Below are 27999 nucleotides of genomic sequence, written 5' to 3'. Positions count from 1 at the left end.
CCCTGAGGCACACCTTACCTGGGTCCAGCCCTCCTGAGCCACTGCGCAGCTCAGGAATGAGGGTTACATTCTGCAACCCCGATCCCTGGTGTAATGATCTGACAGCCCAACGCAAAGGTGACACAGACCCAGGGGTTTGACCCAGAGTGAATCTGGGAGGAGCTCCAGGGTCTGGTGCTTGGTGAGGCTCCTGGGGTATCACAGGCTGACAGGCAGCCTGGCTACAAATTAGGCTTCTCTCTCGCACAAACACACTAAAGGCCAGATCCTCTGCTGGTGGCAACTAGCACTGCCCATGTGGGGATCTGGCCCCATTGATTCCAATGGGGAGACACCGGTTTACGCCAGCTTGGATCTGGCCTGGAATTTTACTCTGCCCCAAAGCCACCATTCTTAAAAGTTTAAATAAAGAGATTCTCCTTCCAGCCCCTCTAGTTAAAGCCTTTTAATCTCACAACACGCCTTGCAATGGTGCTGCCGCATGGGAAAGTGAGGGAGCGGCTGTACACAGCAGTCACGTGCTGCTCCACTATTTACACAGTGCTTGTGCTTCCAGATCCTGGAAGATACATTCATTATTGCCATCCTTCCATGCAGCTCTCCTCTCCCCCTACCCTGCTCCAAAACTGGAGGGGAAGGTTCCAATTCAGGGTCCCAGGTCCACGATGCAGGGAATTGTTAGCTATATAAAATGCCCCCTGAGCAAACCACAGAGGAGTGTCCTGGGGGATGGAGGAACAAGCATAGGGCTAGGAGCTGCAGCTGACTCGGTGGATGGCCTTGATCAAGTCATTTCATCGAGCTGTTCCTCACTTTCCCCCCATGTAGAATGGAGATTGGAATCCTCAGCCACCTGGCAGGGCCCTGGGGAAGATCAGTGAGTGACTGCAGGGAAACTTTACAGTCTTACTGACGCTCAGGGTTCCCCAGTGAAAGCAGCCCAGAGCCTCTCATTCTCACTCTTACAGCTGCTCAGAAGTCTCGTGTCAACACGGTTCTTTTGGTGCAAAAAAGGCCTTCCCCCAGCAGAGATCGGTTCTGTTGAAAGGTTTTGGGGTTCGTGGTGGGAAAGATAATGATTCTGTTCAATGAAAACCCAGGAAGATCTCAGGGAAAAATGTCAATGAAATAATTTTTTTTTTCTGTTTTCATCTACACTTTCCAAGGGAAAAAAAATCCCTAAAAGCCTTAGCCCTCCATAGAAGGTTGGAGCCAGCCTCTTCTCTCCAGTGACAGCTTTGGAGGCAGATATAGCATGGGCAGCAGCTGTGAATCCCCTGGCACTGTCAGCAGCCCCTCGCTTTGGGGAGAGGGAAGAACCATCCTCCATGGCCTCATTCATCACCTACAGTTCTTCAGAGGATATTTTGCCCATTGACAGTACCTTCTGTCTCAGGATCTCAACACTGTTCCATTAATGCAGACTTGCATTATCCCCATCTCCAACAGGGAAACTGGGGGACGGGGGAGGTGACTTGGCCGCACTCCAACAGCAAGGTAGCAGCAAGGCCAGGGACACAACCCAGCCTTCCTGAGTGTCAGGCACTGCCTCAACCACAGGCTGACCTTCCCCTCAAAGCCAGGGGCTTGGATTTCATAGGCAGCTTGGCCTGTGATGTACAGACTCCCTCCCTCCCTCCCCCTACCCCGACAAGAGAGAGCCATTGCTGGAACCCAGGTATGAAACATTCCCTCCTAGCTGCTTCTGCCCAGTGGGAATGAAGCCAGAGGCCTGGGGGAGCTACCCCCTGTGCATTGAATCTGAGCACCCCAGTTCCTGTCTGCGGGCTAATCACTGGGGACTGATATTGCTGCAGGGAATCTACATACAGAGGATGGAACCCAGCCCCCTAAGTCACTGTTCCAAAGGGAGCCAAGCAGTCTGGCTGCTCCCCTAGGACTTCTGACCTCCAGCTTATCATCCCTAGGGCTCCAGCTAGGTCTCTGTGCTGCACCCATCACCGTGTGTCCAAGCACCTTTCCCGGCGGGGAATAGAGCCCACAGCCCTGATAGCCATCCTGGAGAGCTTGGCCTGTGTCCTGAGCACTGAGGATGGAGTCCCGGACACCCCCCAGACACCAAGGGTTCACGCATGGGCCTGAGTGGTCAGGGCTAGCTGGGAATCAGCAGAGAACGTGGGCTGGGAAGGTGATGTTCTTGGGAAGGTCTCCGTGAATTTCTCAGGGTCAGAGCTGCCAGTGGGTAGAGGAGTGTAGCCCCTTCCGGACCCATGGGGGCTGCACTGGGAAATGCTGGTCCATTCAGGGCTGGTTCTGGGACCCGCAGACAAACCTTCCCCCCATAGCTGAACTTGTGCTAATCAAACACACTTAGTGCAGGGATGTGAGATTCAGTTATCACCCACTGATTTGCTGTCCTCTGTGTTGAAGGCAGGAGGAAGGTCTGGAGGCACAGACTTGCAGTGATGCCCCTGCTCTAGTACGCCAAGCCTTGGACATCATCGTAATCGCTGCCCTCTGAGTTGTCGCTCCCAGACTCACAGCTCTCCAATGGCTGGGAGACAGCAGGCCAGCCTGAAACAACGGATCCTGTCAACTCCCTGTCTCCTTCCATCCCCACAGCCACCTCTCATCCATCTCTTCCCTACAGCCACCTCTCCTCCCTGCCTCCCTCCATCCCCACAGCCACTTCTCCTCCCTGCCTCCCTCCCTCCATCCCCAGTCACCTCTCATCCCAGCTTCCCTCCATCCCTCCATCCCCACAGCCACCTCTCATCCCTGCCTCCCTCCCTCCATCCCCACAGCCACCTCTCCTCCCTTCCTCCCTCCCTCCATCCCCACAGCCACCTCTCATCCCTGCCTCCCTTCCTCTGTCCCCACAGCCACCTCTCATCCCTGCCTCCCTTCCTCTGTCCCCACAGCCACCTCTCATCCCTGCCTCCCTCTCTCCCCATAGCCACCTCTCAACCCTCCCTCCCTCCTTCCATCCCCACAACCACCTCTCATACCTCCCTCCATCCCCACAGTCATCTGTCTGTCCCTCTCTCGGTTACTCACTATCTCTCTTTCTCCACCCCCTCCCCGCTGTTGATTCTATCCATTCCCTTTCTTATTCCCCTTTTGCATTCTCTTTCTCTGTCTTTGTGAGTGGACTGTAACCTGATCTGAATCATGTGAGAACATGAGCCCCCGGAATTAGGCTCAGCGCAGTTGGGAACGCAGGGCCCCTGTCTGCTCGCCACTCAGTAGGTCTGCAGCTCCCTCCCCATGCCCCCTCCATCCTCTCCTCTCCTCACCCGTTGTGTTCCCTGGCTGGGCTCCCTGGTGTGCTGTGCTGTGGAAGTTTTCATACCATTCTCCGGATGAGGTGCTGGAGCTGTCGGCTCCGGAGGGCCCTGCTGGAGACAACCCCGGACATGCTCACCCTTCTGGTGCAGAGGGTGAGGAGCATTTCCAGGCTCCTGGTAGGGTAGTGGGAGTGACTATCCAGCAGGGAATCCAGCAGGAGTGACTATCCTGCTGGAAATCCAGCAGGAGGGGGACAGAGGTTGTTTCCCATCAGCTGTCTCAGTCCAGACCAGGTCATCAGCCCTGATGTCCCCAGAAAAGAGATTCCCCGCCCTGCAGGTCAGGGCATTGTCAGAGACTTTTAATGGCCCATGGGTGACCTTTCCCTGTCCCATTGATGCACAGAGAAGAGTTTGGAGGCTCCGTGGAGGCCTTTCTCCTGGATATTGTGAGGGATGGCCAGGGTCTAGGACACATGCCGGCCCTGCTGGGCAAGTTGGGGCAGAATCATTGCTCCTGGGATGATTTTCCCTTCTACAAACAGAAGGAGTTGGATTTTCCAGCCTTGGATCTTGGGCCCAGCTCAGACTTCCCTCCTTTCCCCTTCCCTCCCCTGGGGCAGGAGAGGATGTGCTGGGATGTTGCTACTCAAGGGCCAACGCTCAGAGGTGGTCCCACCGGCCATCAGAGCCAGCGGGTGCTGGCCCATCTTGCTAACCTTGGAAGGAGAGCTGGGACCCACTGTTGCCCTGGGCAGGAGACACTGGAGTTAAGAGGCTGCCGGTGGGAGGAGGGGCTGGGTTGCCCCACTGTTGCTGCCTGGTGGTGCCATTGGTGTAGTAGTTGTCCTCGGAGGATGAGCTGGACTCAGCGGGGGGCTCTGCAAGAGAAGTGGCCTCTCCATCAGCCTTCCCACTGGCCAATGCCGGCTGTGCCCGACCCTGCTCCACCCAAGGGGGTATAGAGAGCCCCTTGGAGCTGGATGGAGGGTTTGCAGCACTGCCCTGCCCACCTAGCCCCAGTGCCCAGGGTATGGGGAGAGCTGGGAAATAGCCCACCCTTGCTCTGCCCCAGCAATGGCCCATCAGCCGAAACTCTGCTCCACCCCATGCGCTGGCATAGCCAGACAGATGGGGACTGAGGACAGACAGAGAGGTGAACACCAGGGGAGCTGATGCCCCAGCTCTAGCATTGCCCCTACCCACCCCAGCTGGGGCTTTGGGGCCCCTTTCCTGGTACTGTGCTTCCCATCTTTATCACCCATTCAGTCAGCAGCACCAGCTCTTACCCTCGCAGGGCCTTTGCTCTGGCTGGCCCCAGGGCTCCAGGCCCTCATTCAGCACCTCCTGGCCAGGTGCTGGGGGGAAGCCGCTCGCAGGGAGGGTCTCGTCTGCTTCTCGGTGCCGAAGTGAATCTGCAACCAGAGGCAAAGGGTTCCAGCAAAACTCGCCTGGCCCCGCATCATAGCGGGGTGAGCTGGGAGATCACCACTAACAGTACTCCCTGACCTGACCCGCCCCCAGGTCCCCTTGACCCCAGCCAACCCCATACCCCTGATCTCTGGATCCCCTCTGAGCCCAATCAACCCCTGTACCCATTGACTTCCAGATCCACCTGACCCCAACCAACCCCTGTGGCCCTTACCCCCCTGATCCCTCTGACCCCACCCCCATATAGCCCTGTCCCCAATCCCTGTTGATCAGGATTGAGGGCACTGGGGGAGCTGTGGGGTGGGGATCCCAGGGCTGGGACAGCAGGGCTGCAGGTCGGGATGGGGGGGGCACTGGCAGCTGTGGGGTTGGGATCCCAGGGCTAGGATAGCAGTGGCTGTGGGTTGGGATGGGGGGGGCATTGAGGGAACTGTGGGGTGGGGATCCCAGGGCTAGGATAGCAGTGGCTGCGGGTCGGGATGGGGGGGCACTGGCAGAGCTGTGGGGTGGGGATCCCAGGGCTAGGATAGCAGTGGCTGTGGGTAGGTATGGGGGGGGGCATTGGAGGAGCTGTGGGGTGGTGAGCCCAGGGCTGGAGCAGCAGTGGCTGTGGGTCAGGATGGGGAGGCACTGGCAGAGCTGTGTGTGTGGGGGCAGCCCAGTCTGGCACAGGGCAGTGTGAGGGAACGCAGGGCCTCATGGAGAGGCAGAAGCCCCAGGCTGCGAAGAACCCACATGGTGTGTGGGGGGGGTCGCTCACTGTAGAAGGTGGAGAGCGCCACGGGCGGCTTGCTGCTGAAATCATAGTGTTCATAGTCGGAATCGGAGTCCTCGGAGCCAGGAGCGAGCACGGCCAGCGGCTCTGCTAGGGAAGCATGAAGGGAGCGGTTAACGGGGGACCTGCCTGGACCACGCCTTGCCAAGTGTGGGGCAGTGCCTGCCTGACCTCCCAGAACCCCCCGGGCTCCCAGCTATGGCTCCTAGCCCAGGGCCATCAGTGCCTTCGGGTGAAATGGAGCAGCTGGGAACGGTGCTGGGGTGGGGCCGGTACCATGTAAGCAGCTGGTTCTCCTAGCCTACCAGCAAGCGCCCCATGGACCAAGGACCGGGAGCCTCTGGGCCGGATACTCAGCCAGGATGGGAGACGGTGGTCAGGAAGTAGGGTGACCAGATGTCCGGTTTTCGACCAGGTGACCCTGGTGACTCTGGTCAGCACCGCCAACTGGGCCGGTAAAAGCTCTGTTGGCGGTGCTAAGGCAGGCTTGTCCCTACCTGTCCTGGGGCACTGCACTGTGCTGCGCCCCAGAAGCAGCCAGCAGGTCTGGCTGCTAAGCCCGGGTGCCATGGGGCTCCACATGCTACCCGAGCATCGGCTCCGCACTCCCATTGGCTGGGAAGCAGCCAATAGGAGCTGGCGTGTGGTGCCTGAGGGCGAGAGCAGCGTGTGCCGCTGAGCCCCAGTGCTCAGCACAGTGCCGCAGAACAGGTAGGGACAAGCCTGCCTTAGCCCCACTGTGCCGCTGACCAGGAGCCGCCCAAGGTAAGCCCGTGCCCCAACCCTGAGCCCCTCCCAAACCCGGAGCCCCCTCCTGCACCCCTAAGCCTGCACCCCCAGCCCAGAGCCTTCACCCCCCCTGCACCCCAATCCTCTGCCCCCACGCAGAGCCCCCTCCCTCTCCCACATCCCGAACCCCTCACCCCCTCCTGCACTACAACCCCCTGCCTCAGCCCGTAGTCCCCTCCCACACTCTGAATCCCTCGGCCCCACCCCCCAGCCTGGACCCCCTCCTGCATCCCACACCCCTCATCCCCTGCTCCACCTCAGAACCAGCACCCCCAGCCCTAAGCCCTCACCCCTTCCACACTCCAACTCTCTGCCCCAGCCCAGAGCCCCCTCCTGCACCCTGAATCCCTCATTTCTGGCCCCACCCCAGAGCCCGCACCCCCATTTAGAGCCCTCACCCCCTCCTGCACCCCAACCCCTTGCCCGAGCCCAGTGAAAGTGAGTGAGGGTGGGGGAGATTGAGCCACAGAGGGAGGGGGAATGTAGTGAGCGGGGGTGGGGCCTCGGGAAGGGGCGGGGCTAGGGTGTTCGAGTTTTGTGCGATTAAAAAGTTGACAACCCTACCAGGAAGGACTGAGAGGCAGGGAGCAGGGAGAGGTGTGGTGTAGGAGAGGGGCAGAGACAGGTTGAAAGGCACGTTGTGGGGAAGAGTCAGGATGTGGGGCAGGCAGGGAGGGGTGTTGGGGGGAGGAGCAGGGAGTGTGAGAGGGGAAGGGGAGGCAGGCAGAGAAGAGGAGGGGGAGGGGCAGAGTTTATGGAAGGGGCTGCGAAGAGAGGGAAAGGTGGGGTGGGGACAGAGAAGTAGGTATGGGGGAGGGGAAGGTGAGGTGGGGGCAAAGAGCTTGGGTGTGAGGGGGCAGAGTGTGGGAGGCTATGCGGGAGGAATAGGTTGGTTTGTCAGAGAGGTGGGGTGTGGGGAAGGGGCAGTGGGGGCAGGCCAAGCAACAGCTGCTACCTTCTGCTTTGGGGGGCACTTTTCTGTAGTCATTGGCACCCCCTTCAGGCATCTCTGTGTCCTGCATGCTATGATTCACCAGGACCGGGGCGGCTAATGAGGAAGAGGACACGGTGTGGGCTGCAAACAGAGAGGGAGAGAAAGGAGATGGGTTGCTCCGTGAGGCCGTACAGGGCCTGGCACAGCCAGAGCAGGGCGCCCCCCCCCCATGCTGGGAGAGGGTCCGCACTAGTCCAGCATGCCCCACAGGTCCCATCTAGCCCTATGCTCTGGTGCTGGGCTGGCTCCCCCTTTCATGTTGCAGGCTGCCATTGCTCTGGGGAACTGCTCTGCAGAGCATGAGCGACACCCCGAGTGCTGCCTGGGCGTTCGGGGACAGGACAGCAGCCATGGCGAAGCAATCCTGAGCCCCTGAGCAGGTAACCAGGGCCAGATCCTGGTGTAGATCAGAGCAGCTCCACTGGGATCGGGCCCATGGACTCCAATGGAGCTAAGGCCAATTGACACCAGCAGGGGATCTGGCCCCGTTCCCTGTCACCCCATGGCTGGGTGCTGCCAATGGCCCCACCCTGGACCAGTGCTTTGGCCCGGAGCAGTCCCCGTGATGTCATTCCCCGTGCAGAAGGGCCTGTCTGATGGCTCTTCATGGTGGGCCATGGCTCTGCCTGGCCCTGCAAGTGCCCAATCTCACTCTGGCAAAGCCCCAGGCAGCAAAGCTACCGTGTTTCCTCCTCATCCTCAGAAGGGCGGTGGTGAAGGCCAGCACGGTGACCAAGAGGAGAAGGCTCAGGACGACACAGAGGAGGAGGAGAGTCCAGTTCGAGAGGGCCTTGGCTTCCCAGCATAGTGGCTCAGCTGTGCCTGGCAATGGAGTGGAGGGAGAGAGGGAGGGGACAGACAGATGGACAGACAGACAGCAAATCAGAGAGGCACCCTACACAAGGGAACTGCCACTAGGGCCTGGCATAGGGCCCCATCCCTGCTGATGTCAGGGGAGTTCCCAGCATTGTGCAGGACCTCAGCTTGGGAGCTCTCTGGGACAGGTTGTGGGCTGACCCTTGAGCCCCTTCCTGGCCCCCCAAACTTGGCATGGGGGAGGTCGCAGGACGGGTGGCAGGGCCGGCTCCCTGGTGGTCTCTGGGCTGTGCCGTAGCTAGGGGAAGCCTGGGAGTGCACGTTGTGTAGGACTCTGCCCGGGGTGGGGGCACTGGGTACGGGCAGAACTCCTGGCGCGCTGACAGCAGGTACGCAGGAGGAACTCAAGCCAAGTCCCCGGCTCTCAGTGGGGATCCTGCTGAGGGGAGGGGGCCTCTTTGGCTGCCCATTCTGGGGAATGGGTGCCACCAGAGGAGAGCTGCACATGGTGCAGTCACCCCGTAGAGGTTTTACAGCAAGGCTGGCAAATTTCCCCTCCCGCTCCAGTGGAGGAGGGCTCGTCTGGGATCCAGAGAGAGGCACTGCAGGAGGGCGGGGAGGGTCTGCCCCCCAAACACTCACTTCTCCTGGTGTCTGGAGTCGTCATCTCCAGGGGGGGCACGGCAGACGTGTTCAGCAAGCCCAGCGAGCCTGGGAGCGCCACAGACAGAAGGAGAAGAACAGTCAGTGGGGCTGGAGGGACAGACCCATTCAGAGGTGGAGACACTCCCCTCTCTCACTGCCCCCCCATCCCCTGGATCACCCCCCCATCCGCTTCCTTCCCTCCCCTCTCTTGCCACCCTGCCCATGTCCCCTGGATCACCCCCCCCACATCCACCACTTTTTCCCCATCCCACCTCCCCATCATCCCCTCTATCGTTCCTCATGTCTGCCTTCTTCTCCCCCCGGTGCTGCTGCGCCGCTGGCATAGGTATGGCCATGTCTCCCGCTTGGTCTCAAAGATTACAATGTGATGTTGCTGCCTTCTCCCTAGCTCAAGCCTTAGCAACACGTGTTCTTTCTCCTGAGAGTTGCAGGTTTGATCCCTGCTCGGGTCTGTCTGGGTGGGGGTTCAGTATGTGAGGAGGCAGCGTTACCATTGCAGATCACGCCGGCAGCCTGGGACTGGTGGCACAGATTCAAGTTGTTGTAGTGCCATTGGCACCAGGACAGTGAGGCCTCAGTCCCTGAGCACAGGTAGCTCATCCTGCCCTCCTGTGTGTGGTTGAAGCTCAGCTTCTGGTCAGAAGGGCCACAACCCAGCCACTGGCACAGCACGTCCATCTCCTCCTTGTACCAGGTCCCATCGCACACCATGTTCCACACGCCCCGGTAATAAGCTTCTACGCGGCCAGCGCAGGCGTCCCTGCCCCCTGACAGGCGCCACTCCTGGTGCTCTGTGCAGGAATGGGGGGGCAACAGGTCAGCAAAGAGGGAACAGCCTAGGGGTCCCCACTCTGATGCAACACAGACTTAAGGAGCTGCCCACGATGGAAGTTTAGACCCCTCTGCACCTGGAGCCAGCTGAAGGCAGGAGGGATTTACCCCTTCCCCAAGCTGCCAGAGTCTAATTTCACTGCCCATCCCAGACAGACAGACAGAGACAGGAACAATCCATCAGACAGATGGACATGCAGGAGTGCTCTAATGGACAAACAGAGAGGAGCTCTCCACTGGATGGACAGACACCCAGGAGTACTCTGACAGACGGACTGGAGCTTTCCAATGGATGGACAGAGAGACAGGAGCACTCCTTCAGATGGACAAGTGGACAGACAGATGCTCTCCATCAGACAGACAGGAATCCTCCACTGGACAGAGATGGACAGTAATGTTCTACCAGACAGACAGGTGGGGGGTGTTCCACCAGACAGACAGAAGGACAAGTGCATTCTTCTGGATAGAGGAACAGACCTGAGCACACCACACCGGCATCTTCCTTATGGCCGCAGTCATGGCTCCACTCAGCTGGACAGTCCCACAGGTAGGATTCGTTCCCAGCACAGCTCACCTCATCCAGGTGGATGGGGCCTGTCCCTTTACGGAAGAAGGAGGCCACTGGAGCCTGGACGGCCCAGCCGCACCTCAGCTGCTGACATACCACCCCAGCGTCATCCAGGTCCCAGGCGTCGTCGCACACTGTGCCCCAGATACCGTCTGTCTCAACCTCCACACGGCCCTCACAGCAACTGTTCCCGCCAACCAGGCGCACAGAATGGGAACCTGGCAGAGAGGGCAAAGGGGGAATGAGTCCGGCTCAGAGAGGGGCTCTGGGAACGGCAGAGAGAGAGAGATAGGCACAGGGAAGTAGAGAAAGGATGGATGAAGAGGTATGTATGGGGGATGGATCTGCTCTCAATGGATGATAGGTTATGTATAGGGATAGATGGATCTAGACTCAATGGATAGATGGATGGATGATGGGTTATGTATGGGGATGGATGGATCTAGTCTCAATGGATAGATGGATGGATGATGGGTTATGTATGGGGATGGATGGATCTAGTCTCAATGGATGGATGGATGGATGATGGGTTATGTATGGGGATGGATGGATCTAGTCTCAATGGATGGATGGATGGATGATAGGTTATGTATGGGGATGGATGGATGGATGGATGGATGGATGGAGCTGGTGTCAATGGATGGATAGGTGGATGGATGGATTCATAGAGCTGGTTTCAGTGGATGGGTGGATGGATCTGGTCTCAGCTCCATCAGTCATTTAATTATTTATCAGGAGCGTAGCATGCAGGGGCACTCACCTGGGATGCTGCAATGGAGTTCACAGGCGGAAGGACCTGCTGGCCCTCTCAATTTTCTAATCTGCAAGGTATGGAGGGGCAAGACTACCTCATGGGCCAGAAACAGGATGGATGATGGGGATAGAGAAGCAGCCGTGAGAGGAGAGCAGCCAGTGTGCATGGATGGTTTCCCATTGGAAGCTGCTGATGGCTAACCCAGGCTCTACAAGACATGGGATGGATCTGTTTCTTACCTGTGCAGGTGACACTGGCCGGCTTCTCACCACAGCACAGCTCTGACACATTGCACTGCTTCCATGTGCTCTCCAGACCCATGCAGTGGATGTGCACGGAAGGGCAGAGGCTCTGAGAGGACAGGGTGGCTTCCTTTGTGGGTGCTGACCTGGGTGGGCACACAGGGCTGGGGGTGGGTCTAGCTGCTGTCTCCTTTGCCTCCCCACAGTGCAGCTGTCTGCAGACCACATGGGAGGCCTCCTTGTCCCACATTTTCTGGCAGACTGGCATCCACTGCCCATGATGATGGACCTCCACAGCACCACTGCAGCGACTGCTGCCATTCACCAAACGGATGGATTCCTCTCCCGAGAGGCCTGCAGGGCAGCACACATTATTTCAGAGATAATCCATGAGATGGGTTAGAGCCATATGGGATCCTGCGTAGTGGGGTGGCTGACCATAAGGGGTGGGGCAGAGGGATGGCTGCCCATAAAGGCATGGGGCAGTGCTCAGGGGGCATAAAGCCTGAGTGTGGGGCAGCAGGGGGGGCCCATAAGGGCCTGGTGTGGGGCAGCACTGTGGAAGCTGGTGCAGAAATCCCCAGCTCTGGCTAGTGGGAGCAAAGGGCATTGGCTGGGCTAAGCTGCATAACTAAGCCCGCGCCCTTTGCGAGCGATGCTGAATTCTTTACAGGTGGGATAGGTTCACCAAATGCTGCCGCCCACGCTGCTTCCTTCCTCTTCAACCCAAACGTCACAGACGAGCGCGTGAGCACCCCACGTTGACCTCAAAAGAACAGCTCTGCGCTACGGCTATAGGCTAGCTGGTCTCAGCAGTGAGGAGTCCCGCTGAGGCACAAGGAGTGCTGGGCAGCTGTCATGCATAACCTGAGCACCCCCATCTCCCCACTCTCCCTTAGTATCAGGGGGTCACTGTGCTACTGCATGTCCTAACCTGGGCACTGCTCTGGGTACCCCCATCTCCCAGTGGTACCGGAGCAACTCACCCATCACAGCCTTTGCTCCATCTCCTCACTATGATGGAGTCAGCAATCCCTCCCTTGGCAGACCCAGCCTCGGTGCTAGAGATCCAGGAGGCTACAGAGTCTTTGTGTTCATCACCTTGAGTCAGGACCCCCCCTTGGTGTCTGCTGCCCCAAGTCCTCTCCTTTCCATATGGAGAGGGTCACACTGAGCACAAGGGGGCTTCCCCCAGCCTGCCCGCTGTGTCCTCACCTGGCTCTGCAGACATGTTCCCTTGTCCGCCATGTATGATGTTCCAGGGGATGGCAGGGGACATTGTATTTGTCTGGACTGGAACAAACATGGAAGCTGTTAGAATGGGATGAGTTATCTGTCACCTGGGTGACTACTTAGATCCAGAAGAGGAAACCACCCTGAGCAAATGTCTAGGCCTGGCCTGAATGGCTCCATTTTGGAGAAGCATCCACAGACTCTGGAAGCTGATCTGAACCTGGGGCTAGTTATCCAGGTTACTCAGCGAGGCTGGCGATCTCAGGAGAACAGACAGTCTAGCTGAGAGATCTTGGGGACCTCTGGCCAATGTAAGATTCCTAGCCATGAAAAGAGCTGAGGGATCTCTGGGCCATGAGCCATGCTAGAGCAATGAGTGAGGTACAAATGCGTGGACAGACGGCTTGACAGACAGAATCAAGTGCGATAGAGTAGATTGCTGCAAATGTGGAGCCAATTGGAGGGTATACACCACCATAGTGCTTTAGCGTAAACACTCACTAGGCCGATGGGAGGGGTTTTCCCGTCGCTGTAGTTAATCCACCTACTGGAGAGGTGGTAGCTGAGTCAATAGGAGGAGGGATAGCTCAATGGTTTGAGCATTGGCCTGCTAAACCCAGCATTGTGAGTTCAATCCTTGAGGGGTCCATTTAGGGATCTGGGGCAAAAATTGGGGATTGGTCCTGCTTTGAGCAGGGAGTTGGACTAAATGACCTTCCAACCGTGATATTCTATTCTATGATGGAAGAATTCTTCCATCAATCTAGCACTGTCTTAGCTATGTTAATGTATGTTTTCAGAGGCTGGTCATTTCTTTCTTGTTCTGTGGGAAGGTCTCACGCAACCAAAACACATCAAGATCCAATAATATTGTGGGGGAACCCATCAGTCTGATAAGCCCCAGTTAGCTTAAGGTCTTGGAGGACATCTGAAGCCATCAGATGATCAAGGGGATCAGATCACCTGAAGAGCTCCTAAACTCCATAGAACTACGGACAAGCTCCCAAGCTCCACCAGAGCAGAGCGCTCTGAAGCTAATGGAGCCTAGGGTGACCAGATGTCCCGATTTTATAGGGACAGCCCGATTTTTGGGTCTTTTTCTTATATTGGCTCCTATTACCCCCCACTCCCTGTCCTGATTTTTCACACTTGCTGTCTGGTCACCCTAATGAATCCAGCCCTGGTAACAGGAGTTTGCTTGGTTAGGGCTCACCTCTGTGCATGTGTTATAGGGAGCTGGTGAAAAAAACAGCAAAGCCCAACTGGGGCTCTGAGCTGTTGGGAAAGTCATGGCAGTCGAATGGCAGAGGCTGGGGTACAGGGGAAGTGACATGGCAACCAGCTCCCGGAAAAGACTCACCCAGGAAATGTCTGTCGATGTGGCTTCCCCAATCAGTGCTACAGCGAGCCCTGTGCTGACACAGCCTGCACATCTACACCCCTGCCCTTGCATTCTGACAGCACCACACTGAGTTCTGCTGGTGTAAATCAACGTAGTGCCATTGACTTCACTAGAGCAATGATGATTCATACCAGCTGAGGACTTGGCCTGGCATCCTTTTCCCCATTTAGCTCCCTCCAGCTGGGATGGCCTCCTCCTCTCCAATGCAACCAGCAGCTGGGCTCTTCTTCAAATCCCCCTTCCTAGTCCTCTCCCTTTGGCCCCATCTGCCACTCACCTCACTCCTTTCATCACCCTTTGACTGAGCTCCCGGTGCGATCTCACCATAAACAAGCCTGTTCATGTGAATGGACAATGGGATTCCTCCCTATATCAACTCTAACAAGCCTCCTGTTAACCCCCACGACTTGGACCAGGCTGTGGTACCCTTTATTCCCACTGAGCCATATCTTGGATGGCCCACTGACAACATGTAGAACCAAGAGTGACCCAGTGGGAGTAAGGCATCAGTACCCAACCCTTTGCTTCGATATCCCATCCATTCATTCCCCTATCCACTCCAATCATTTGAATTTTTTCCATTTCAGTTGTAAGCTTTCTGGAGACGTGATCATGCCGTGTCTGCAAAGGGCCTTGCACAGCAAGAGAGCGACGTGAGGAATAACAGCAACTGTCAACATCTCATCATCATCATAACAGCCCATTTTACGACGACGCAATGACAGACAAACTGGTAGAATCTTTCCTTTTCAGACTATTTCCTGATCTGCAGACCATCTCCTTGTATCTGTTTTTGCTGCCCTCCCTCTAACAGTGTTCACTGGCTCCTGTTCATACTGCACCTACCACAATGGGCACCTGGTCTATGATTAGGTCCCCTATGTGCTAGGGTAACACAAATAATAATCAAAATAACACTAATTATGGCATGGAGGGAGGGGCCTTCCCAACCAGATCTGGGCAAATAATGGATTTTTTGATTTGCTGTAAATTCTGAATAATTGGTCCCTGGAGTGGGGGGGTGGGTGTGGAGGCGGGAAGGGAGTTGATTCAGTTTGAACCAAAAATAAAAAAAATCTGCAAATCAAAATGTTCACACAGAACTATTTTTCATAGATTCCAAGGCCAGAGGAGACCACTATGATTATCTAGTCTGACCTCCTGTGTAACACAGGCCAGAGAACTGCCCCAAAATCATTCCTAGAGCTTTTTTTAAACATCCAATCTTGATTTACACATTGCCAGTTTGGGGTAGAATGAAATATCTGGATCAGTTATAAATGGTTTTGATGTTTTTTTTAAACATAAAATTAAAGGAAAGTTGGAAGAAAAAGTCATTTTTGAACCAAAAAATTGAAACATTTCAGTTTTCTCTGAATTTTTAAAGTATATTTTTTTCCTGACTGAAAACAATTTGGTGAAAATAACATGAACTCATGAAAGGTTTTGGAGTTATCGAATTTTCGTTGTATGCCATAAAAAGTTGCCGATGAATAATTTCACCCAGTTGTGCTCCTGATCCCTGTTGGGTCACCAGTGTATGCCCTGGAGCATGAGAATGGAGATCCATTCCTCAGATCATTTCATCCTAGCAAGCAGCACGGCAGATGCTGTTCTGATGCAGAAAATGCTTCTGACAAACTGGCGTTAGACTTTAAAGGATGTAAAAGTACCTGGAAGAGACTAGAGAGATGAAGTAGTGGGTGAGCTCTGGGGTTTATGCGAAATAACTCATCTTCGCATTGACTGGAAATCCAATCCATGCCTTCCTGTTTGGCATCTATTGCTATGACTCTCAATCTCCTGTGAAGGACTTCTCCCTGATTTCTAGCATTTTAATTCTGTTCCTCGACCCCTTACTCCCATCCCAATGCTCTGGCACCCTGTTTGTTTAAAGATTGAGGCCAAAGTTATCTTTCTTATTTCTAAATTGTATCCACATTGTATAGCTCCATTTCTCTGCTTGTTCTCTCTGATCCGGATGCCTCGCTTTCTTTCCCACAATCTCAGAGTGAGACCCTTCTCCTTTGCATCTGCTGCCAGCTTTCCTGTAACTCTCCACTGCATCATTTCTTAGCTGAAAACGCTTCCTTCCCCCACCATACTAATGATAAAGGCTCTGGGAAACCAGCATTCAGGACACTGAAAACCATTCTATGAAACACTGTTATTCGAGAAGAAAGGATGGAATACATGGATAAGAACCTTCCTTTCTCCATCTAGTCTGTCAGTTCTTCTGGGCAGAAAATGTCTCTCACTATGGGTTTGTGCAGCACCTAGCACAATGGGGATACAGAACACAAATACTAACAACAATGTATTACACACCTTCCTGGCATCACATAGTGAGTTTCCTGGCAGCAAGGCATGAACCGCATGCAGTCAACAGCCCTGTATAGAACAAGAATCGTTTCTGCACAAATGTAGCCTGAGCCACCCAGGTGGAAATGATCATCTCTGAATCTTTGAGATTCCTGACCTCTCTGAGTTGACTCTGCAGCATGGAACAGAATCTGCTCCCGCAGCCACGGAAACACGCTGCACTCAACAGGGAGATTGCGTGCACAAACGGCAAGGTAGTGTGAGCACGAATAAGCCTTTGAGGATTAAAACAAAGTCAGGGCTCTCCCAGTGCCTCGCCGCTTTGCCTTGGGGGGAAAGGAGGACAAAGACAGCAGTGACTCGGGAAATTGTTCTGATTCTGCTGATGAGGAAATGAGACCTCGCATTGACTTAGCCTGTCTGTGTCCCTTTGGGCAGAATTTGGAAATAGAGCACACAACTATTCCTGGCCTCATTTTCCTCTGCACACCAGGCCTGATGATTTGCAAGTCAGACTTCATTGCACACACAAGAATTTCCTGAATCCTCATTGCTGGGAATGACTGATCTCTCTTTTCAGCTCCACTTAGCTTATTCTGGGGGTACTGTGTCTTTCATTTTCTTTCCCTCCTTGTTATTCCCACCCGTAACAAGACTTTTCCTTGATAGGAAAAGGAGCTCAATCTATTTAGCTTAACAAAGAGAAGGTTAAGAGGTGACTTGATCACAGTCTCCTTTCCTCGCCCAAAGATCTTTAAGAATGCAAATGGATAAAGTCCTCCCACATGCTAGGATGAGTGTCATTATCCTCAGACAGGAGGCCAGGCACAAGAACATAAACTCACCAATTGATTAACTAATTAAGAGGAGCCATGACTGAGTGGTTAAGGTGCTTGATCACAACCCTGAAGGACATGGGTTCAAGTCTTGCTTGATCTCACACTGAAAGGCCACCTCCAGTTCACTGAGCTGCAGAATGGGTAGCTGGCCCATTGGGTTAAGGGAGCCAAAGGCAATTGGACGTGATCACTCCTTTGTGCGTGAAATTAACATGATTTAACTACATCAGCCCAATGAGCCATTGGCTCAGGGGAACTTTGATTGTGCTGTGAAGACAAGCCTGGAGAGGTTAAAGGCCTGTTCCAAAGATCACTACAGTCAGTGGGAGCTTTTCCATCGACTCCAGGGAGCATTGGATCATCTCAAGTATTTTGCCTAACAGCAAGTGAGCTCCAGACTCCCAAGCCTGGGCTTTCATTCAGCCTCTTCAGACCATTCTGCTTCTCCTTCCGCTGAATGGCATCCCAGTGGGCTCAGCAGAGTCCGAGGACTGAAGGGGAATTTGCACCAGCTGGGGATCTGGCCCATTGACTCCCATGGAGTGACACAGCTTTACATCAGCTGGGGATCTGGCCCACTGGGCTTACATGGGACTGCAGAAAGGTGCTACTCAGCATGAGTAAGTCTATGAGACGCTACCTGTTTTCTGTAGCTTAGCAGCATGGCCCAGAGTGGATCCTATTTCCTGCTGACTTCCCTGCCCTCCCCCATATCACCTCAGTTCTCCAAAGCCTTAGTCTCTCTGCACCTGCATCTCTGCATAACGGCCCTCGAGCTCTGTGTGTCAGATCAGCTAGGCGCAGACAGAGGCTCCCTTTTGAGAAGAATCTAGAGGAGTTGGAGCAGGGCCAGGCTTAGAAAAACTACAGCTTGGCTTTGACCCATGATCAGAAGTGGGAGGTGGGATGTGGACTAAACCAAGGTCCAGGGAATGGAAAAAAAGGGACCTTAATTCAGGAATGTTCATAATGTGCTTGGATATGATGAGTGCCAGAGAAAATAAACACACACAGTGTGTTCATAAACAGTGAAATAAACACACACAGAGGAACATTCGCAGGGAGTATGTGTTTACGGCATATGCACCATGGAGATAATAGATCATTATCTGTACTTCTATAACCGTTTTCATTTAGGCTGTTGTATTGCTTTAAGTTTTTTGTATTATTATCATGATTATTAATTATTATTATTGTTGACAATTGAAAAATTTCCACCAACATGTTTTTCCAATGAAAAACTGGATTTCTGACTGATTAATTTGTGAGTGTGTGTAAAGTCTCTGCTTTCCTTTTTTTTAAATATTTTTTCATCAGAAAACTGAAAATTTTTGGCTGAAACCCATTTTTTCATTTTTGACAAAAATCAAAGTTTTCCATGGAAAATTTCATAGATTCGTAGACTTCAAGGCCAGAAGGGACCACTATGATGGCCTAGTCTGACCTCCTGTATAACACAGGCCATAGAACTTCCACAAAATCATTCCTAGAGCTGAGATTTTAGCAAAACAACCAACCTTGACTAAAGAATTGTCAGTGCTGGAGAATCCACCATGACCCTTGGTAAATTGTTTCAGTGGTTAATTTCTCTCACTGTTAAAAATTTACACCTTAGTTCCAATCTCAATTTGCCTAGCTTCAACTTCCAGCCATTGGACCATGTTCTACCTTTCTCTGCTAGACTGAAGAGCCCATTATTAAATATTTGTTCATTATAGACTGTGATCAAGTCATCTGTTAACCTTCTCTTTGTTAAGCTAAATAGATTGAGCTCCTTGAATGTATCACTATAAGGCATGTTTTCTAATCCTTAAATCATACTCATAGCTCTTCTCTGAACCATCTCCAATTTTTCAACATCCTTCTTGAATTGCGGATACATGAACTGGGCACAGCATTCCAGCGGTGGTCACACCAGTGCTAAATACTCCACTCCGTCTCATGATTTTTGGCTTATGGTGGCACGATCATCTCAAGCAGTTTGAAATGCTGTGAGCCAGATCCCTGGCCTTTTCTCTGAGCTCTTCAGACAAGGCAAAGAAGCCAGAACTTGCCCTAAAGGAGAAGCTAGGAGGTTTATCTAGTGTGCAGGAACCCCCAGGTGGCAAAGAACCACCGGTTTCCCTAGTTGGGGCAAATAGGGGTTTTGCTTAGGGTGGGAGGGAATAGGGACAGGAGGGTTTACAGAAGTTGACTCTTGTTGATAGGCACACAGAGGTTCAGAGATTAAATGACTTGCTCAAGGACTCATAGAGAATTAGTGGCAAAGCTCAGAATCAAGAACTCTGGATATCCAGTCCCTGTTCTATATGCCAGACCAGCAACTCTCAACTAATTTTTTTTGGGGGGGAGGGTCTGTGACCCACCAAACAGCTGAAAATTCATCCCATCACCAACTGTGTTTCAAAAGCGATTGTCACTTAGATTGTAACCAAACCATAGGTGCAGCACGGCCAATCCAAGTGTTCAAAAAATAACCACCACCCTCCATATCATGAAATTGGCTTAAAAATCATGAGATTTTTTTTTTAAAAAATCCATTTTAGATTCTTTAGATTTGCTTTCTCATTTATGAACTTTTTGGTCGCATTTTCAAGCTTTTCTCCTCAACTGTGAGCGTTAGCAACTTACTTTGCAATGAAAGCTGAGATTTTTCCCAAATAACATGACTCCAGGAGCTCGGAGTTGAAGAAAAACAACTACTTTTGCAAGACTGGCAATCAAATCATGAGAATTGACAACACTCACTACAACCATAGAGTTTAAGGCCAGAAGGGACCACCAGATTATCTGGTCTGGCCTCCTGCAGATCACTGGCCACCATCACCCCCTACCACCTGCACATTAAACCCAGCAATCGGAATTGGACCAAAGTCTTACAGCCCACAGCAAACTAGACTGTTATGTGCCACAGGCAGAGAAAAGGAAGGACTGAGGTGCCCCAGTGCCCAAGGCCCCTGCAGCGGCAGGGAAATGATTAAGTGAGATACACCCAAATAATCCTGGCAAGTGACCCACCCGCGTGCTGCAGAGGAAACTGAAATCCCCACAGTCACTGCCAATCTGACCTGGAGGAAGACTCCTTCCCAACCCCACAGGTGGTGATCAGTCAGACCCTGAGCACATGAACAAGCACGAGCCAGCCAAGCATCTGAGAGAGAGAATGGTAGGTGCCACACCTCATAGCCCTCTGAACCCACTGTCCCACTTCCAGCCATGACCATCCCTGATGCCTCAGAGGAAGGAGATACAAAACCTCACAGAACCAGCTCAGGTGGGATCCCTTCCTGATCCCTGCAGGTGGCTGGCTGAAACCCTGAAGCATGAGTTTTAGGAGCAGAAGACATAAACCGAAGTGAGACCCAAAGTTCTGGAGCCCAGACCCCCACCACCAATGGCAACCCTGTCATACAATCACACTCATACATTAGGCCAGCTCTCTCTCAAAATAAATTAAGAGGTTTGCCCCCACAACTGCTTTGGGGAGGCTGTTCCAGAACACCCCCCCTCTGACGGTTAGAAATCTTCTAATTTCTGGCCTGAATTTATTCATGTCGATGAGACACATTGGTTCAGATCCTCTGCTGTGGTGTTGAACTGTATAACTCTGTTGAAGTTGGTGAAAACCAGCTGAGGATCTGACCTTGCATATATTCACTAGGTTGTCAATTCCTTTCACTTAAACTCCACTAGAGATGTTGGAGAAGGGGGAATCCATGGATGACTTTCTTCCGTTTTTCATTGAAATGTTGCAATTTTCCAAGCAGGGACAGTGCTGGTCGGAAAATGGAAACATTTACCCATCTTTTGTCAAAATCAACATCAGAATTTTCCACCCAGTTCTAGCCACAACCCAGTTAGGATGGGTCATGACCCACTTCCGGAAGGTGTCTCAGAGGCTGAGAACCTAGGCATCTGGTGGTAAGCTACTCCCTGGCATGCAGATAGCTATTCTTGGACCATCACTATATAGACTAAGTTTGGTGGGGTTCCTTGCATTTTCTTGGTTCTGCTGCCCTTTGTAATCAAAGTGACCAAATAATTGACACGCCACAGGCCCTGATCCCACAAACATCTAGGTATGGGCTTCACATTAACCATGGGACAACTCACAAGCTTAAAGTTAAGCAGGTGCCTAAGTGTTTGCAGAATCGGCGCCTGGTTCATTGTGGCTGAATTGCCCTTCATGTTCAGAGTGTGTTCGGCAGGGGGAGGACAAATAAAACAGGTATTTAGATTCCTAATTCCCATCAACCTAACTCCCAAGGTATTTGGGGGCCTGATCCTCAGCTGGTGTGAATCATCATTCTTTGGTTTATACCAGCTGCAGCTCTGACCCACGCAGGCAAAGCCACATGGAGGGGCTCCAATAACGCAATGTGGGGGCTGCCTGGATTGTATCAACACAAGGCATTCTGTGCACCACGCTGCAGACATGCTCTGGAACTGCACTGGAGCCGCTGCTGGGAAACGGAGTGAGACTCTCCAGCGTGTTCAGTTAAGTCCTCCTCCTTGGGGAATCACAAGCGCTAACCCAGTTAGTCACTCATCAGGGAGAGTGGCTACAACAACCCAGTGACGCAAACATGTCAGCAAGTGGTGCAAACTCCTCGTACCACTGCAGCCAGAGCTCAAGAGTGAACTGGGCAGCCAGGCACCCCTCATTTAAAGCACCCTTGGGTGACAGTCCTGTGTAGCCTGGGCCCCCTGTTGAGGGACACTGTCATGTCTTAGATACGGGGTAATGACGTGATAAGAGTCTGGAAGGATGGACAAGGGATCCCATGAATGGGAGATGAGGGAGTGGGAGAGATTGCTTCCAGAAGTCAGCTGTGCTGAAACAAGGAGTTACAGCCTGCCACTGAGAAAGGAGACATTGCAGCTATAGATATAAAAGGAAACCTTAGAACGGTGAGGTCAGCTGGGCAGTGGAACTAACCAGCTGCCCAAGCCCGGTGGAGGTTATCCCAGTGGCCCATGCCAGTCAGAGACTGCCTAGGTTATCCACTCCCTCCTCCGACTCCTGCCCAGCATCAGGTGCAAAAATCCGGGTCTGTCTGCTGACGGGTTTCCAGGAGGAAAGGCATTTTGGAAGTGGATCCATGGGAGTATAAGCAGTGTCACATTTGCTCATCACACAACGGACCAGAACCTGTGGCCACAACCTCTGTGCCCTGCAGCAATATTAATGTAGTCGATCACCATGGACACCCGTGGTTCCCATTCCCAGCCCCCACACAGACAGATCTACACTTCTGGCTGCCCCTCTCCCTGGCTACTCTTGGACTCTGGATCCCTGACCCCCTGCTGCTTGGCTCCATGAATCTTGTCCTGTCACCCAGTTAACTCCCCCTTGTTGGAAGAGCTGCCGAGCAACAGGCAGCTGCTGGCAGGTCCCAGCTGGTCAGGGAGCCAGAAAACAAAATGTCGGGCGCGTGGCTGCAACAAAATGGCTGACTGCACAGCGGAAATGCTGAATTCCAGAATCCCCCAAGGCCTGGCTGAAGAGGACGGGGCAGTTCACACCTATTTTTTTAGGCTCTCGGCATACTCAGATAAAGCCTTCACATGCCGTTTCTTTTCTCCAGAGCCATCTAGTCTTTTGGGGTTTAGTTCTGATTTAAGCTGATTTAAGCTGTTGCCAGTAGCCTCAGGTGACAGAGCAGTGGGGATCAATCATCAGCCATAGAGAATCCCACTGAGATACTGCCAAGCAAGGAAACTGACTGGCAAAAGCAGACTGACTAGAAGAACAAAAAAGATACCAGACCATAATGTCCATTTCTGCAGTAACTGTAGTGAGTACTTGTGGCACCTTAGAGACTAACAAATTTATTTGAGCATAAGCTTTTTTTGCGAATACAGACTAACACGGCTGCTACTCTGAAACCTGTAGTGAGTACATCACACTGCAAAAAACCCACAGCAGCCGCAAGTCTCAGAGCTTGGGTCAACTAAGTTGGGCTCACACTAGGGGGCTAAAAATAACAGTGTAGACATTCCCCCTCAGGCTGCATCCCAGGCTTTGAGACCCTCCCTCCACTCTGGGTTTCAGAGCCCGGATTCCAGCCCGAGCAGGAATGTCCACACACCTATTTTTAGCCCTAAAGCATAATTCCAAATCAATTGACCCTGTAGTGTTGAGTCCTGCGAGCCTGAGTCAGCTGCCTCGGGTCTTTTTTTGCAGTGTAGATGTACCCTCAGGCAGGAATTTCTGCACTGGTGATGCTCGGTTCCCATCGCTGGTATTATCCTCACGACCCGAAGGGTTAGAAACACTCTTCTTTTTAAATGACAGCTGTGACTCTGGATCAATGGGGTGAATGCCGGGACAGGGGAACCCTGGGATGCAAGCAGGGGCTGTAACCAGGTGAGATGGGACCAAACACAGCAAAGCGAAAGCTAGGCTAGAGAGCAGGAAATTGCCTGCTGCAGGAGAGAGCTGTACGACTTTGCAGTTACCTCTCAAGCAAAAGTTCAGTTCACACCAGCTGAGGATCTGGTCCATAGACAAAAATTTTCAAAAGCAGCCACTGACACCGAGTGCCCAGTGTGAGGCTGCTACAGGACCCCAGGTCTTAGCCACCACAGCTCCAAGGGACTGTGTCCAGTTGTGCGCCCAAAAACGGAGTACGTAGTGGCCACTTTTGCAGCTGTCAGAATCAGAGATGGAAGAGCCCATGCACGCCTCATTATTAAATCCACCGATGCCGACAGACTGTGCCCTTAGAAAATGGCAGGTGGATGCCCAGCTGCCTTTTGATTTGTAGGCAGCTGCTCTAATTCGTGCCCATGCCTGATGGTGCATGAAAAAATGACAGCACCACCAGCAAGGCTGGTTTTAAAAAATCAGGTCACTTCATCCATTTCCAGACAGCTCAGGACTAGCCGCTGCTTCCTTGAGTGCTCTGTTCACTCCAATTATTCCAAGCAACAGCACTTCCCCTGGGAGGCAATTCCACAGCTTAATAAATCTCATTGTTAACATCGCTTTATTTTAGGCTAAACACTCTTATCTCATTCCCTCTGGGTAAGCTATGCCCCTGGGGCCTTCGTATCATTTTAGTTTTGTCTCCTTCACTCTAACCTTGCTGGCTTTCCCAGGATCTTTGTTGATATAACATATACCAATAAACCATTTTATGGAGGGTTTTTAGCAGGGAGTAGACAGTCTGGCTGAGCTACAGACTCTCTGCCTGTGAATGCTTTGATGTTTATCAAATGCTACGCTGTCTGAATTAATTATTCTACTTCCTCACTGCAGGGGATGTAAGCCGATGGCTAAAGTCAGGATATTTCCACTGCGATGGGAGGAAATGGTTTTCTTTGGCCGGGGAAAGGACATAACACAGAAAAATCGCCTGCTGGTGCCCGGTGTCTGAAATGGACTGCACGCAGCAAATCTGATCTGATCTGATCCTTATCCCCTTATTACCACCCCATGTTATCCACATCAGGATGGCACAGTGCTTAGGCTACTAGCCTGTGACTCAGGAAACCCTGGTTCAATTTCTTATTCTGCCTCAAGCTCCCTCAATGACCTGGAATAGGTCGCTTTGACTTTCCATTCCCCCTCTGCAGAATGGGTACAGTAGCACATCCCTACCTCCTGAGGTGTCTGTGGGGATAAATATATTAATGACTGTGAAGTATCCAGATGCTATGGTGATGGGGGCCGTATATACGTATTTAATCCACCTTTGCGGTAACTATCAGCCAGAGGAAGATATTCAGCATTCGGCACCTTCTGTATAATATGGTGACATATTTCTGCTCTTGTGCTAAGACGGCACCAATGGACAGATCAGAGTGAAGGTTTTCTTAACGCAATTGTAAAGAACAGCAAACTATTGTATGTAAAGGTCAAAGGAAAAATGTTTGGTATAACTGTTGACTTCAAGGGGTTTCTATAACCTGCTGTTAATTTGAAAGATTGTGCAGAAAATGTGTTATGTACTTGCTATATTCCAGAATGCAAGATCCCTTCCATATGGACCAATATATATTGAAATATAGATACATAATATTGTTTTATAATATATTTATTATTCATAGTCTCTAAGTATATTGAAGAGGCTATAATAAGGCTAAGACCCATGGGAGTTAGGTGCTTAAACATCTTAGAAACCTAGCCCTAAGTGTTACCATGAAAGCTATGTTATGTTGTTAGGGATATAAAATGTATTTAAAAGATAGAATTAATCCTTCTCTTGCCAAATATAATACCCAATTCAACAACACCAATTATACAGAAACAGGAGAGGCTAGGTGATTTTTCTACAAATGACTAAAATGGACATCACACCTGGCATTAATCTCACAGTGTGATGTTTAGTTTAATAATTATTTGAGGAAAGAGAGCAAGTATTATTGTTGCTAATCATTTCCATAGCGCCGGAGTTTTATACGATAAATACTCCTGCCCCCAAAGCACTTATTAATCCGATTGTTGATGTATCGATTTTGTTAAATGAGTGATGCCATGTTGACATCGGGATACCTTCATCGAGTGCGCCAAAGTCAATAGGATAGACATGGCCAGTAGTTTCTTACTCTGAGATGATTTCATGGGAATGAATGATCAGAAGAAAATATCGAGGGAAGCATTGCCAGAATTGAGTCCTATTATTATTTCTTAAATATCCAATCACGGCTTTGCTGATACAGTATAATGAGCCTGATCCTTAGCAGGTGTAAATCAACACACTCAATGAAGCTAGATCAGTTTACACCGTAAGAGGATTTGGTCCCTGGATACTTTACTGCATCAGTAAAGCCATTACAGGATAGTTAAGAAATAACAATAGGACTGGATTCTAGCAACAATTGTTTTCTTCTGAATGGCCTCCAGTGATTAAGTGATTAAGAATAAAGGACAGAACTCAACAGACACATGGTGATCTGGGGTAGGGAGGTGGAGGTTAAAGTCGGGCTATTAATAATAATTAATTAATTGTGAATGTAGTGCTGGGAAAAGGCTCTAAATTTACAGCCCTGGAGACTGAATATGTCTAGTTATGCAGGTTCAGTACGGTACCAGCAATAGGGCTCAATGCTGATCTTTAGGGCTATGGAAGTCCAGGCTTCTTTCCATCTACTGAGCGAGGGGGACAACTAGCAGCAGTTGTGATGGGGTCGGGGGAAAGAGGAGGTTGTGACATGGAAACTGTCTAACTGGGAAGTGGGATGAGACTCTCCCTCTCCCCCCATCCAACAAAAATAATAAATTCATTTCACATAAAATCCTCATCAGCATTCATTTTCCAGGGCCATGCCCGCAGATCACTTTAAGAGAAGACTGCTCTAAGAAAAGGTGCCATGCCCCCAATTACACACAAGGCTACAGCGAGCAGCAAAGAACCTGATTAAGAAATAAACAGGCCATGGCAGTTGGCACAGTTACACAGGACCCAAACAATACCACAATAATAGGTCAATCAATAGTAACAGTCTGAACAAGAGGATTTATATGCTGGCTGGGACGGAGATCTGTTTTGTATAAAGTGCCACACGCATTTGTGGGGCTGGGTGAATAATAAATAATGACGCTGATGCTATATGGTGCTTTGATTAATTTAATTAGGGGCCAGATCCCTGGCTAGTGTAAATGGCTGTAGTGCCAGCTCTTGGGTAGCGCTATGCTGATTTACTTCAGCTGTGCGCCTGGCCCTTCATCTGGAAAACCCTTGATCCTCTCTGCCTGAAGGATGCCCAAAGGAACTACAATGTGTGGGGAGCAGGAAGGGCCTCCCTGAAGCAATCAGCTCTGCACTGGGGCCCCCAACAGAAATCCTCGGGTGCCTTGTCTTCACTAGATCGCGCTACATGGGGCCCAGCTGTTCTACGCTTAGGTGGTGTCCGGAGAAGAAAGGGCGATGGCTGCTCCTGGGGGTGCTCTGATATTGATAGCAAGACCCCCACAGCAGAGCATAGCAGTAACGTGACACCTCCGCACCTCGCCCGCGTCCTCTGGAACGTGCCCCTCTGTGTGAGAATGGCCATTTCTAGAGCCACATCTCTCTGGCAATCCCCATTCCGAGCCTGTCCCTCTGCCTGGGTAACCATCCCCTGGCCTCGCCGATACGGCTCTACATTCAGTCTCACCTCACTCTGTGCCAGACGGAGCCCCCCAGTTCCACCTCAGGACCCCATGGCCACCCTTCCCTATCCCAACTCTGTCTCCAGGAGTGGGGGGGGACAGGAGCTTATCTGGACTGGCTACCACACAAGGGTCAGGGTTAGGTGCCACGCTAAGCTGGGCTGGACAGCATTTCTGCAGGCAGGGAAAGAACAGGACATCCCCAGGCAGGTCTCTTCCCTCCCACCAGCCCTTGCTGGGATATTTGCTGGGAAGGGGTGAGGAGGCTGGCTCTGCGGGGTGCCATGTGTCCTGGGAGGGGGCGGAGGGAATGAGGAAGTGGGTGAAGAAGAGGGGATGGGGCCTCACATCTCGCCCACCTGATGGCAGCTTAGAGACCTTCCCCCCGCTGTGCCTATGATGTGGGAGAAGGGAAGACTTCAGTCCACAGACCTACCCCGGCTGAGGGCCTGGCCCAGTGTGTGCAATGCAGAAGGCTGAGAGGAAGGGCCGGATCCTAAAACAGTGCTTTGGCCGGAGAGCTCGGCCGAGAGGTTCAACGTACAGGGATCCTGGCCCAGAGAGGAGGGAACGAAGGGGGGATGGAGAGAGGGCTGGATACCTTGTCTGGGCGTCATCAGGAAAAGAGCCACCAGGGATACCCACAGCACGTCCATCACTGTCACTGGCACAGGCTGCAGCGTGATCGCATTATAAGCTGGGAAGGGAGGGCCAAAACCAGGCTCTTTCGCTCGTTCTCTGTCTGGCTCCCACACAAGACTCTCTTGCTCTTGTTTTCTGGCTTGTGGTTGCAGTCTCCAGGAAGCCAACTCAGCATCTCAGGGGTGGGGAGGGAGCCCCCAGCCCAGTGCTGAAAGGCAGCAGGGGCGGCCGCCACCTCTGCAAAGTGCAGCAAGCCTGAAAGCAATTGGACCCGGCGAAAGCAAAACTAGGCAGTGGAAATGGGTTGCAGGCCACATGTCAGGAGCCGACCCCAAGATTTGCAGGGAC

General features: G+C 52.2%; 1 protein-coding gene across 1 annotated transcript; it reads right to left on the bottom strand.

The window, feature by feature from the left end:
• Positions 1–1725: 1725 nt before the first annotated feature.
• Positions 1726–27999, bottom strand: CD6 (CD6 molecule). The gene is given in 14 exon segments (XM_038406164.2): positions 1726–2535; positions 3258–3359; positions 3968–4129; positions 4538–4663; positions 5440–5544; positions 7199–7318; positions 7919–8059; positions 8696–8764; positions 9211–9510; positions 10028–10336; positions 11112–11468; positions 12330–12407; positions 27611–27754; positions 27757–27999. Coding segments are annotated over 14 exon segments (2181 nt in total). The 5' UTR covers positions 27827–27999; the 3' UTR covers positions 1726–2437.

This window comes from Dermochelys coriacea, chromosome 6 (genome assembly GCF_009764565.3).
Source record: "Dermochelys coriacea isolate rDerCor1 chromosome 6, rDerCor1.pri.v4, whole genome shotgun sequence".
In the NCBI taxonomy this organism is placed as follows: domain Eukaryota; kingdom Metazoa; phylum Chordata; order Testudines; family Dermochelyidae; genus Dermochelys; species Dermochelys coriacea.
This window is presented reverse-complemented; position numbering and strand designations above follow the sequence as displayed.